Source organism: Diadema setosum, chromosome 4, assembly GCF_964275005.1.
Source record: "Diadema setosum chromosome 4, eeDiaSeto1, whole genome shotgun sequence".
Taxonomy (NCBI): domain Eukaryota; kingdom Metazoa; phylum Echinodermata; class Echinoidea; order Diadematoida; family Diadematidae; genus Diadema; species Diadema setosum.
Genome location: NC_092688.1, coordinates 5,795,211 through 5,809,456, shown reverse-complemented (window position 1 = coordinate 5,809,456; position 14,246 = coordinate 5,795,211). Strand labels below are relative to the sequence as shown.

The 14,246-nt window shown below is 37.5% G+C and overlaps 1 protein-coding gene across 1 annotated transcript; it reads left to right on the top strand.

The window, feature by feature from the left end:
* Nucleotides 1-477: 477 nt before the first annotated feature.
* Nucleotides 478-2,334, top strand: LOC140226794 (uncharacterized). Its single transcript, XM_072307219.1, has one exon. The coding sequence runs from the start codon at nucleotides 478-480 to the stop codon at nucleotides 2,332-2,334; it is 1,857 nt and encodes a 618-aa protein (XP_072163320.1).
* The last annotated feature ends 11,912 nt before the right edge of the window (nucleotides 2,335-14,246 follow it).

Below are 14,246 nucleotides of genomic sequence, written 5' to 3'. Positions count from 1 at the left end.
CGCTCTACTCTAAATATGCAATTAAGGTCACGAATAAAAGACTCGTTCATCCATCAGATGCTCCAATCACCACTTCATATTTCTGAGCGCATCGTATAAATGTAACTCTTTGTTGTTCTACTAATACCGGTACTCCTTTAGGGGATTAATTTATGCTAATTTGCACCATCCTATGACCGGCTCACCGGACAACTGATTCATATAATCTCTGCCATTCAGATGAACCACCATAAATCAGATTATTTGGCCCTGATATAAAGCATAATTTAGAACATGATGAATTTTATTCACACAGTACGTCCGTTAATTATGCTTCATGACTTCGTCCAATTTCAGAGTACAAATATTTTAAACAAATGCCCCGTGAACTTTCCCCCTTTTTACGTTTGTAAATGTGATTCCGCTTATTATAGGCCTATACTCGTCAATGCGTTTCATTCTTTTGCTATCGGACAGACAGACAGACAGACAGACACCATGGCAACGTTTCATCAAATCAGCAGCCAGAATCTGGAGTGTCCTATCTGTCTGACACTATTCAACCAACCCAAATCACTGGCATGTTCTCACACCTTCTGCAAAGACTGTTTGGAACGTATCTTTCAAACTCAGCCAAACCAACAAACGATATCATGTCCTGTATGCAGGAAAGGAACACCCCTACCAAGTAGAGATGTGAGGAAGTTACAAACAATCGTACCCCTGAGTTCTCTCGTGGACGAAGTGAAGACCCAAAATCCAACATGTACAGTTTGTGAGATGGACGAAAAGCCACCAGCTGTGTCCTACTGTCAGGACTGTGGCAAATATATGTGCAAGTCATGTGACTCAAAACATTCAAGCTGGACGCCATTCTCCACTCACACAGTGGTAGCCATGAGTGAGATACTTTCGGGAAAAGTTTCGCTTAAGAGGAGGCGGAAGTGTAAGAAACATCCTAACGATGATGAGGAATGTTTTTGTATCGGATGTCGGGAGTACGTCTGCTGTAAGTGCGGGATGTTAAGACATTTACAAGCAGGACATCAGATCGAAGAGGCAGCTATCCATGAAGAGAAATTGATGGAAAATATCAAGGAGTTACAAGAAAGGGCAAAATCAAAGAAAACAACCATTGAAAATCATATCGATTTCGTAGAGACACAACGCGATGAAATAGCAAACGTGATGAGAAAACTCACTAATGATATTGACAAGACCTACGATGAATACATGCAACTATTGTCAGCCAGAAGAGATGCTCTGAAATGTGAAGTGAAGCGATTGTCTGAAAAATTCGAGAAGAAATTACAAGTCATGGAAGAAGAGAGTCACCACACAATTTATCAAATGGACGCAATGGAAGAGCTGGTAACTAACGGTGTGAAGGTACCGCTAGAGAAAGACTCATTGTTTGCCCATGACACGCTGTGCGAGAACTTGAAAAGCTTTCTGGGACGAGCTGATCCTGACGACCAATCACCGAGAGGTTTTGCAGAACGAGCTAAGAAGATTTCATTTTGCAGATACGTGAAGGTCAATGAACTTCATCTTGGCGAGCTGGAAGGTTACACGTGGGATGTCATAGCGGACGTAGAACTCCCAGTCAAAAACTGCATGAACTGTATCACTCATGCACCGGACGGTGAGATGGCGGTGGGTTCGCATTTAGGCGGAATCCATCTCTACTCTTCTGATGGCGAGCTAAAGCAGACAGTACTGAAGGATGAAAATATTCAAGAAATGAGGTTCCTGTCTGATGGTCGGAGTGTTGTATGTGATATGCACAACAAGATGTCACTATACACTCCACAATGGGAGAAGCTTGACGTCACGTTCGAGACGATGAGTCATGATGAAGGAGGTCTTGGTGGTCTCACTGTGGATAGAGATGATAATATCTACGTGGGTTATAGGAAGCCCAAAAAGATCCATGTTTTTATCTCACAGGGCGGTAAGGCAGTCAGGGAAATGATGTGTGGTGGATATACACCTGTGCAACTCTTCTCCTGTCACACCATGGGGAAACTGATACTGAACGATGCATCAGCTGTCGTGTGCTTTGATGGTAATGGGAAGAAGGAGAACGTCTTGAAGAAGGAAGAGGGTGTGTATGCCTATCGTTACTCAGCTGTTTGTCGAGATGATTCGGTCATTGTAGCCTGGGTGAAACGCGAGGAGGGTCTTGTCAATATCGATCGATACACGAGAAATTTCAAGTACCTTCACAATATCACCACTGATTTCAAAATACAAAAACCAGAGAAAAGAGGTTGGTATTATTTACAAGAGTTTAACAGTGGTGAGATAGCTTTCTGCACTCCTGATAGACTCTACATATTTGATGCGATCTAATGTGAAATGTGATAGACGATTTTGTCGTGCAGCAGCATTTTAGAAGAATGGACTCTTTAATGGGATACTCTAAGTGAGTACAATATCGTAATGAATCAAGTTTACATGTGTGTTAACGGACTGCACATGCATGTGCCGCGCCTACTCACCTGAATATTCATACACTTGTTATGACCTTACTCAAGTTGAAGTAATTCATTGATGATTGACTATTTCAAAGGTAAATCAGAGCCAGTTACAACATTTATTTTGCGATATTAGTGCTCTAAATGGTACATTATTTAGAGGAAAATGCCTTTCAGCTCGAATCAGTTAAAAGCTGATATTTGCTGCATGTACCACCGTGGTTTGGGGAATAATGTAATAATAGGCATACACAACCCCTGCGGCGCAGGTCTATGAATGGGCATCAAAACTTGTATGTAGTATATGTTTATAATTTTCCATTTATAAAACTCATTTTATATATTGCTTGACAATGCCGATACTCATCATCCATGAGTCATGAATTTCGTAATCTGTCTGTCTATCAAAGTATTCTGGCTTTGGTACTTTTCCTTTGGTGTAAAGTGGTACGAACTTTGCCACGATTTGATTGCTGGATTATGAAATTTGGTTGGTTTTTTGTTGTTGAAATATATGATATATATATTCTTTTTTTGTCTTTCAGTTTTTGTTTTGTACGTATTTTTTGTTATGAACTCACCCGATAAGTTTATTTTGTGCTTCTGTGTTTAAGCTTAAAAATAATAAATAGTTTTTATGGTATCTGAAATGAAGTATTAACAGAAACACATTCTTTTTTTATTTGTATTGGAAATATCCCATGATTCCTCACAGTATATTGGAAAAGACACATTTGATTCATAATGATGTAAATGTATGTATGGATTTTTTTTTTTTTTTTTTTTTTGGTATGTTAATCTACAATAGTTGTTTGATCGTGCACATCAGGCGGGTCAGGGCATCAGTGAAAGAAAGCAGATTTTAGCTGTGTGTATGGGGGCTGTGTTAGGAATAGGTGCAATATGTGTTATAAGTTATGGATTATGATGTGGGGGTGGTCTGTATAACGTAAGGTGTTTCAGAATGTGTGGTTATATACCTTTTGCAGCAGTTGACTCTTCCATAGTTTTCTGTGTATGTACACAATACAATGTATATTCATTTTTCTCCTCTTTGCACGTTCAACACATGACGCTAGTCTGTGTTGTGATGTAGTTCCCTATATTTTTTGAGTATTCATTTGATGTTTTGTATGTAATGTAATTTGTTATTTATCTGGGGCCCGTTTCATAAAACGTTGTCATAGATGTGACAAGCTACTGAAATCCTTGCATCTGATTGGCTGAGAGCAAATTTGTCATAGAAATTTGCCAGTTGTCTATGATGACAAGTTTTATGAAACGGGCCCCTGTTGTCAATATGTGTTTATGAATTTGTGACAAAACTAATTTTCCATGCCATGTTTTATACGTAATTTGGACAATTAAGAAATGAAATGAAATGAACGTTACTATACCATGATGAGTAATAAATGCGAATAATGAAATGGGGTAATTCACAGCGGTGACACAAGACGTGGAGCGCCCTTTACCAGATTGAACTATGATCTGAAGAGCGCCCTCCTCCGGGAAGGAACGCGTGCACACTGTATCCTCCAAGGTTTATTTCCCTACAGGTGTCTAGGGCAATTACCCCCTGAGAAATTACCCCGTACCCTTCCCCTGACCCTAATCCTGAACTTAATCCTAACTTTAACCCAAACTCTAATCCTAAACTTAACCCTAACCCTAATTTTTACCCTAATTTTACCTCACCCAGTATTTAACCGAGGCGGGGAGAGGGGGTTTATTGCCCTGATACGCGCTATAGACTGTATTGATAATACATGGGTTCTTTTTATCTCGCTAAATCTATTGCCCTTCAGTTCGTCTATAGTCAATGATAGTCCCTGATCATTTCTAGTAAAACATCAATAAACGTTTAATGAGTTTATGTATGCTTGTGCAAAATCATCCAATACTGATTTACATGTCTTCGAATGAAATAGTACACGTATTGTTTGAATGTTTTAACATTTAACGTGGAGGTACTGAATATTCTGGCATAAGACAATTTGTTTGATTATGAGCGTCGTACAGTGAGCTCTAGACAAACAGCATAAAGCTGTATAAAGTCTGACTACAATTTACTCTTCTTTTAGTATCACAAGTCTGACCATCACGGAGAAGTCACAAACAAGATACAAAGATTTTGTAGCTCCACTTATACCTGACATTCAAATTCTATGCAATTAGAAAAAAAAAAACCGTCGTTACTCCATAAGTCTCTGTTTCATGCAAACCTAAAATGCACCCCTTAAAAATTGATATGATCTCAAGCTAAATCTGATAAGGAAGGGAAGTGAATAACTTGGTATCAGGTTCAAGGAGTTATACAAAGTGAAACTGACAAAACTTAGCAGGGCAGGGCCATAAAAATGAATATGACCAAAATGCACATTTTCTTTTTAAATTTATTGTTTCATTAGCCAATTTGTTCCTGCATTTACCTATGCTCAACACAAGCTATAAGAATAGTCTGGTACACGTTACCATGCAGGCCGGATGCAGGCTATAACTGAAATACTCCAGTTGCTTGTTTTGCTTTTGACATACATTACTAGATTTGATCGAATGGGAAACAAACAGGACAATTCATTTTGTTATTGAATTCGATTATCTTATTCTGTTCGTATTCATGCGAAAGTTTGCTCAATGATTTAATGGGTGAGACTATAATTTACAATCTTTTTTTTTTTTTTTGGGGGGGGGGGGTAATTCACATCCCACAGGACTAAGATATGAGGATGAACAGTGATCCCTGCTTCAACTTTAAAAGAGTAATTAGGTGATACGCTATCAGCGTATCACCTATTGTGATTGTCAAAATCTCTCTTTATTAGGTGATACGCTTTTAGCGTATCACCTATTGTGATTGTCAAAATCTGTCTTTTTTCTTATTAGGTGATACGCTTTTAGCGTATCACCTATTGTGATTGTCAAAATCTGTCTTTTTTCTTATTCTTCTTTCTTTCTGGCCTATTTTGTGTCGTCAATATCTCAAGAATGACATTACGGAGTAACATGACATTTTCAGTCAACATGTCTCATGACAATATCTAGCCACAATAAGGTTTTCATGACAGTAACGTATCTATGACGTCATCTAGGCGCCATTTTGTGATTTTCGGACCATGTTACATGATCGATCATAACTTCATAACTAAAGGTCCTTTCTGTATCAGTTTTTGAGGACATAAAGTTCAGGTCACGCTCTATCTTTCTTTCTCTGATGCTAATTACCTAGGACGTCATCTAGGACGCGTAAGCGCGCGTCAAACATTTAAAAGGCTCAAAACAACTTTCCAATGGGAAATCTCGAAGTTTCAGACAATTTTAAGCGTTTCAAACAATTTTGCGCGTGCGCGTCCGTCCACGCATTTTCGCGCGCACAGCGCGTCAGTAACATGAAAATGCACATTTTTTGACTGATCTGGATTCCTGATACTTTGAGTAACAATATCCATTGATTTCTGATCGATTTTGACAAATAACAAAGCAATGCACTGGCGTCAAAGTTGAAATTTCGCGTGCGCATCTATGTGCAAATATAGTGAAAAAACATGTCTTTGTTTATTTCGCCATAGCTCTTTAAAACGTCAGGTGACCCTATGTTTTTATTGCATATTACAAAAGCTTATGAATTGAAAATAACGTTTCAAATATCATTATTTCCATAATTACAATATGACGTCATCATATCGTCATCTGAAATCAAAAAAGTGGAATTAATTTTTTAAGGTACTGTTTCTGACATTCATTTGCTCGTATCTCTGTTGTTTAAGCTCAATATTATCCAAAATTCAGATATGTTGTACTTTGAACATTTGCCTTTTAAGTCCATGTCATGCTTTTGATATTTGATGACGTCATCATACCTTAAATTGTGATTAAAGGTAAAGACGCAAAATCGGACAAGTTTACGTGTATTGTCTATGGGAGGTGATTTTTTAAAAAAGCATCAATTGACTTAACAACGTTTAAGCACCTTTATCTCAGCTGATTTTGCTTCATTTCCTCTGAAACTTTAATATGTTGTAGCTGAGACAATAAGCTGCAGTAATCATGCATTTTATTCTTTGAAATCTCCTCATCAGATTGACAATTTTGCAGTTTAAAACTGAAAATGAAAATGGAATGTGGACAAAACGATTCCCCATGTATCTTTCACATACATAAGTTTACGTTCCCCATATTTTCTCGTCGAGACGTATGGCCGAGTGGTTAAAGGCGCCGTCTCAGAGACGTGAGATTGCGGGTTCGAACCCCACAAGATCACGAAACATTTTTTTTTTATTTTACTTTTTTTCTTCAATTTTGTATTACATATTCGTCCATGTAGAAATCACGTTCGTATATAAACGCACCTATACACACACAGAGACACACACACACGCCATATCCCTCTTTTTTGTGTGTTGGAGACCACATTGCTTCGACTGCAGCAACATTTTGCAGGTTGACTTTGTCAAACCGATCATAGTATGTAATGACGACGACTGAGGTGTTGTACTTTGAACAATTGTCTTTCAAGACGATGTCATTGTTTTGTAATTTGATGACGTCATTACACTGAAAATTGTGATTAAAGGCAAGGTATCAAAACCAGTCGATTATAGGTTTTATGTCTGCCGGACGTATTTTTCCCAAGTTGCCAGAAATGGCATAGTGACCTCAGTCGTTACAGGGCCGCTTCTCCGTCTAGCAATGCAATAGATGTTCACCAGGCCACGTTAGTTGAGTGGGCATTGACTTTCCCCCTGTTATATCTATACATTGTTTTTTTTTTTTTTTTTTGTCTTACCATTTCCGTGGATGACCCGTGGCCGAGTAGTTACAGAAACGGTTTCGCATGCACGCTCAATATAACTTCAAGATGCCTATATCACATTCTTTTCTTTGTCGATCACAGATGACCGTCATCTGATGACCACAAGCGTATCACCTAACTCGTCCTCATTGTGACGAGTTTTCATGTCTCGTTCTTCTTTCTTTCTGGCCTATTTTGTGTCGTCAATATCTCAAGAATGACATTACGGAGTAACATGACATTTTCAGTCAACATGTCTCATGACAATATCTAGCCACAATAAGGTTTTCATGACAGTAACGTATCTATGACGTCATCTAGGCGCCATTTTGTGATTTTCGGACCATGTTACATTATCGATCATAACTTCATAACTAAAGGTCCTTTCTGTATCAGTTTTTGTGGACATAAAGTTCAGGTCACGCTCTATCTTTCTTTCTCAGATGCTAATTACCTAGGACGTCATCTAGGACGCGTAAGCGCGCGTCAAACATTTAAAAGGCTCAAAACAACTTTCCAATGGGAAATCTCGAAGTTTCAGACAATTTTAAGCGTTTCAAACAATTTTGCGCGTGCGCGTCCGTCCGCGCATTTTCGCGCGCACAACGCGTCAGTAACATGAAAATGCACATTTTTTGACTGATCTGGATTCCTGATACTTTGAGTAACAATATCCATTGATTTCTGATAGATTTTGACAAATAACAAAGCAATGCACTGGCGTCAAAGTTGAAATTTCGCGTGCGCATCTATGTGCAAATATAGTGAAAAAACATGTCTTTGTTTATTTCGCCATAGCTCTTTAAAACGTCAGGTGACCCTATGTTTTTATTGCATATTACAAAAGCATATGAATTGAAAATAACGTTTCAAGTATCATTATTTCCATAATTAAAATATGACGTCATCATATCGTCATCTGAAATCAAAAAAGTGGAATTAATTTTTTTAAGGTACTGTTTCTGACATTCATTTGCTCGTATCTCTGTTGTTTAAGCTCAATATTATCCCAAATTCAGATATGTTGTACTTTGAACATTTGCCTTTTAAGTCCATGTCATGCTTTTGATATTTGATGACGTCATCATACCTTAAATTGTGATTAAAGGTAAAGACGCAAAATCGGACAAGTTTACGTGTATTGTCTATGGGAGGTGATTTTTTTTAAAAGCATCAATTGACTTAACAACGTTTAAGCACCTTTATCTCAGCTGATTTTGCTTCATTTCCTCTGAAACTTTAATATGTTGTAGCTGAGACAATAAGCTGCAGTAATCATGCATTTTATTCTTTGAAATCTCCTCATCAGATTGACAATTTTGCAGTTTAAAACTGAAAATGAAAATGGAATGTGGACAAAACGATTCCCCATGTATCTTTCACATACATAAGTTTACGTTCCCCATATTTTCTCGTCGAGACGTATGGCCGTGTGGTTAAAGGCGCCGTCTCAGAGACGTGAGATTGCGGGTTCGAACCCCACAAGATCACGAAACATTTTTTTTTTATTTTACTTTTTTTCTTCAATTTTGTATTTCATGTTCGTCCATGTAGAAATCACGTTCGTATATAAACGCACCTATACACACACACAGACACACACACACGCCATATCCCTCTTTTTTGTGTGTTGGAGACCACATTGCTTCGACTGCAGCAACATTTTGCAGGTTGACTTTGTCAAACCGATCATAGTATGTAATGACGACGACTGAGGTGTTGTACTTTGAACAATTGTCTTTCAAGACGATGTCATTGTTTTGTAATTTGATGACGTCATTACACTGAAAATTGTGATTAAAGGCAAGGTATCAAAACCAGCCGATTATAGGTTTTATGTCTGCGGGACGTATTTTTCCCAAGTTGCCAGAAATGGCATAGTGACCTCAGTCGTTACAGGGCCGCTTCTCCGTCTAGCAATGCAATAGATGTTCACCAGGCCACGTTAGTTGAGTGGGCATTGACTTTCCCCCTGTTATATCTATACATTGTTTTTTTTTTTTTTGTCTTACCATTTCCGTGGATGACCCGTGGCCGAGTGGTTACAGAAACGGTTTCGCATGCACGCTCAATATAAGTTCAAGGTGCCTATATCACATTCTTTTCTTTGTCGATCACAGATGACCGTCATCTGATGACCACAAGCGTATCACCTAACTCGTCCTCAATGTGACGAGTTTTCATGTCTCGTTTCTTTTTATTCTTCTTTCTTTCTGGACAATTTTGTGTCATCAATATCTCAAGAATGACATTACGGAATAACATGACATTTTCAGGGAACATGTCTCATGACAATATCTAGCCACAATAAGGTTTTCATGACAGTAACATATCTATGACGTCGTCTAGGCGCCATTTTGTGATTTTTGGACCATGTTACATGATCGATCATAACTTCATAACTAAAGGTCATTTCTGTATCATTTTTTGTGGACATAAAGTTCAGGTCACGTTCTATCTTACTTCTTTTGATGCTAATTACCTAGGACATCATTAAGTGCGCGTAAGCGCGCGTCAAAATTTTAAAAGGCTCAAAACAACTTTCCAATGGGAAATCTCGAAGTTTCAGACAATTTTATGCGTTTCAAACAATTTTGCGCGTGCGCGTCCGTCCGCGCATTTTCGCGCGCACAGGGCGTCAGCAACATGAAAATACACTTTTTTTGACAGATTTGGATTCCTGATACTTTGAGCAACAATATCCATTGATTTCTAATCGATTCCTACAAATAACAAAGCAATGCACTTGCGTCAAAGTTCAAATTTCGCGTGCGCGTCTATGTGCAAATATAGTGAAAAAACATGTCTTTGTTTATTTCGCCATAGCTCTTTAAAACGTCAGGTGACCCTATGTTTTTATTGCATATTACAAAAGCATATAAATTGGACATGACGTTTCAAGTATCATTATTTCCATAATTACATTATGACGTCATCATATCGTCATCTGAAATCAAAAAAGTGGAATTAATTTTTTTGAGGTACTGTTTCTGACATTCATTTGCTCGTATCTCTGTTGTTTAAGCTCAATATTATCCCAAATTCAGATATGTTGTACTTTTAACATTTGCCTTTCAAGTCCATGTCATGGTTTTGAAATTTGATGACGTCATCATGCTTTAAATTGTGTTTAAAGGTAAAGACGCAAAATCGGACAAGTTTACGTGTTATGTCTATGGGAGGTGATTTTTTTAGAAACCATGCATTGACTTGACAACGTTTAAGCACCTTTATCTCAGCTGATTTTGCTTCATTTCCTCTGAAACTTATTTATGTTGTAGCTGTGACAATAAGCTGCAGTAATCATGCATTTTATTCTTTGAAATCTCCTCATGAGGTTGACAATTTTGCAATTTAAAACTGAAAATGAGAATGGAATGCGGACCAAACGATTCCTGATTCATCTTTCACGTACATAACCTTACGTTCCTCTAATTTTCTCGTCGAGACGTATGGCCGAGTGGTTAGAGGCGTCGGCTTAGAAACGTGAGGTTGCACACGTACGGGTTCGATCCTCACAAGAGCACGAAAGAAAATAATAATTTTTTTTTACTTTTTTTCTTCAATGGAGTACTACACCTTCGTCCATGTAGAAATCACGTTTGCATGTAAACACACCTATACGCACACACTCACACAGCATACCTTTGTTTTGCGTTGGAGACTGCCTATACTTCGACTGCTGCAAAATTATAGTTTTGCAGGTTGGGCTTTTCAAACTGATATAGTATACTGTATCAAAATGAAATTTGTTCATATCAATTCAGTAACACAATGTAGTCGTGGTTACTTTGTGCTGATTTATACATGTAACAAGCTATACATTGTAAAAAAGGTATTCAGTCTTCTGTATTGATGATTATTTGTCAATTAGTGGTTTTTGTGGAGTTTCAGATAGTGATAAAAAGTATGGATGATAAGTGCAGCGATAATTCCTATAGTTAGTTCAAAGCTGTGTTACAGATGTTTGATACATACATTTAGCATTGTGTGTGTGTATATACGTGTGTATACAGGTTGGCCATATGACACATTCTAGACAATTACTCTTAATTGATTAGCAAACGTGATCAGCTATGGAACTGAATATGGTACTAATGTATGATGTTAATGATTCTAATTAAACTGTGACGAGTTTAAAGGGATAGCGTAACTGTGTGTAAAAATAAGGCAATTATAAGGATATTTTAGGGGAATTTGATAACCATGCCTATAATAATTTCATACAGGTACTAATGCCTGCCTCATATTCATGTGATAGATCGTCATGTCAATAGCAAACTGACAACGTACGATGAATGTGTTATATATTGAACAACTGTCTTTCAAGTCCATAACGTTCCCCATTTTCCCGTCAAGACGTGTCGCCGAGTGGTTAAAGGCGACGTCTCAGAGACGTGAGGTTGCGGGTTCGAACCCCACAAGATCACGAAACAAAATACTTAGCTACTTTACTGTTTTTTTTTCTTCAATTTTGTATTACACATTCGTCCATGTAGAAATCACGTTCGTATATAAACGCACCTATACACACACACAGACACACACACACGCCATATCCCTCTTTTTTGTGTGTTGGAGACCACATTGCTTCGACTGCAGCAAAATTTTGCAGGTTGACTTTGTCAAACCGATCATAGTAGGCCTATGTAATGACGACGACTGAGGTGTTGTACTTTGAACAATTTTCTTTCAAGACCATGTCATTGTTTTGTAATTTGATGACGTCATTACACTGAAAATTGTGATTAAAGGCAAGGTATCAAAACCAGCCGATTATAGGTTTTATGTCTGCGGGACGTATTTTTCCCAAGTTGCCAGAAATGGCATAGCGACCTCAGTCGTTACAAGGCCGCTTTTCCGTCTAGCAATGCAATAGATGTTCACACGGCCACGTTAGTTGAGTGGGCATTGACTTTCCCCCCGTTATATCTATACATTGTTGTTGTTTTTTTGTCTTACCATTTCCGTGGATGACCCGTGGCCGAGTGGTTACAGAAACGGTTTCGCATGCACGCTCAATATAACTTCATGGTGCCTATATCACATTCTTTTCTTTGTCGATCACAGATGACCGTCATCTGATGACCACAAGCGTATCACCTAACTCGTCCTCAATGTGACGAGTTTTCATGTCTCGTTTATGTTGTATTCGAACATTAAAATGCGTGGAAACAAGCTGTAATTATCAGCTAGGGAAATTTCAGCATTATTCTCCATTCTTATACGGAGTTGCTGTTGCTTTTATTAGCTATAAGAGATGTGAGATTTGATTGTTGTTTTGAGCCAGAAGTCACTGCTTGGGTAGAAGAGAGATATTTAAAGAATTCTATCAGATTTGGGATAGAATGATCGAACAGGTAACGCTATGTACTAGCAAAATTAATTTTTGTCTCATCTTCTTTTTTTTTCTCTTCTCAGTCGATCTCTTTTTCTCATCTTCATTTTTCTATTTCATCCACATTATTTCTATCTGATGATTTTTTTTTTGCTGTCCGATGTCTGCATTATATCATCCCCTCTTGTGACGTATTGAATTACGTCACTTGTAACGGGAGAGCTTGAGGTGATACATTTAGTTTCAAATGGAATGATCGTGTAGTAGTATAGGCCTATTATAATTTACACTTAGAAATTTGAAGTAACTGATATGTCTTAATATCTATTCGTAGTAGGCATCAAAATATATTTGATTGACATGTATTTGATTAACATTCATTGTAAAACTATAACCAAGATGTTATGTATAATTATTTTATAATGTTTGGGGGTCAGACCCTACAAGCATTGCTTCAGCATTCCCAACCACCTCCCGTATATTTTTCTATACTTCAGAATGTTTTTGTGCTTTTTACTTTTTTACCATATCAATTTTATATTCATGAATTTCATTTATCATAGTTTGTAATGTTGACAAATATGTACTTATGTTCTGTGTGGAAAAAAAATCATATTTTCAAGTTTTGTTGAAGATAGAAAAATAAATGAATGAATGAATGAATGAAAGTTCGCATTTACCATAGGACTGTAAGACTGTAATATTTCGCCAAGTTATTGAGCTGTCATAGCTAAAAAAAAAAAAAAATGTGAATGTCTTAAAAAGTATGTATCTTTGAGTATGTTCCGGTCATGTTAACCAACTATTATAACACAAAGTATCATCTAGTCATTAGAGTATAGAACGTTAGTTTATTTTGCCGTAGTAAAGCATTCATATTCTTTATTGTAATTAGCATCCTTGTACAGTCCTGAACACGCTTTACGCTCGTACATAATGATAAAATCATTACACTGGAGTTAAGACAAAACGTCTCTACACCAGCACTCCGATTGAAAATGAATGCTGTCATGATTTACATCCATACAGTGTATTTGCATGCTTCTTTTGACCGTTTTTGTATAACCGAAATGTCAGTGTTTCTTTATGATTACGTCCCCCTCATTGTAACATTGTAAAATCTAACCATCCATCTACCGCGTGACATTTAATACCATTTTGTAATCTCCTCCTTTGTACTCTTAGTACCGTGTATCTCTCTCCCCTCCCATCTCTACAAGAAGTGAAACAGTCGAGGGTTCAGCATTTCACCCGATGTAACTTTGATCATTTAATTATGATAATAAGCATTGATTTGTACCCGAATAACAATTTGTATGTTTGTTGCTGTTGTATGCTTCAATCATTTGACAATTTTCTACTTTCCGGTGTTTGTGTTTGATGTGTCTTGGCAAAAGTTCATTAAATCACTTTACGTTTTGAGAACTTTGTGTCCATGTCTCCATGTGTGTGTGTGTGTGTGTGTGTGTGTGTGTGTGTGTGTGCATTTATGTGTAAAAGCGAGTTCCCGTGTATGCTTAAGGGTTAATGTTCATAGGTGTGTTTGTGCGTGATGCTTTGAGTGAAATTATAAGTGGTCGATTTAGTAATCTTCACAGAAAATTTCTTGGGAGAGATGGCCTTGAATTTTTGGTGAACTTGCGAGGCAATGGAATGATGT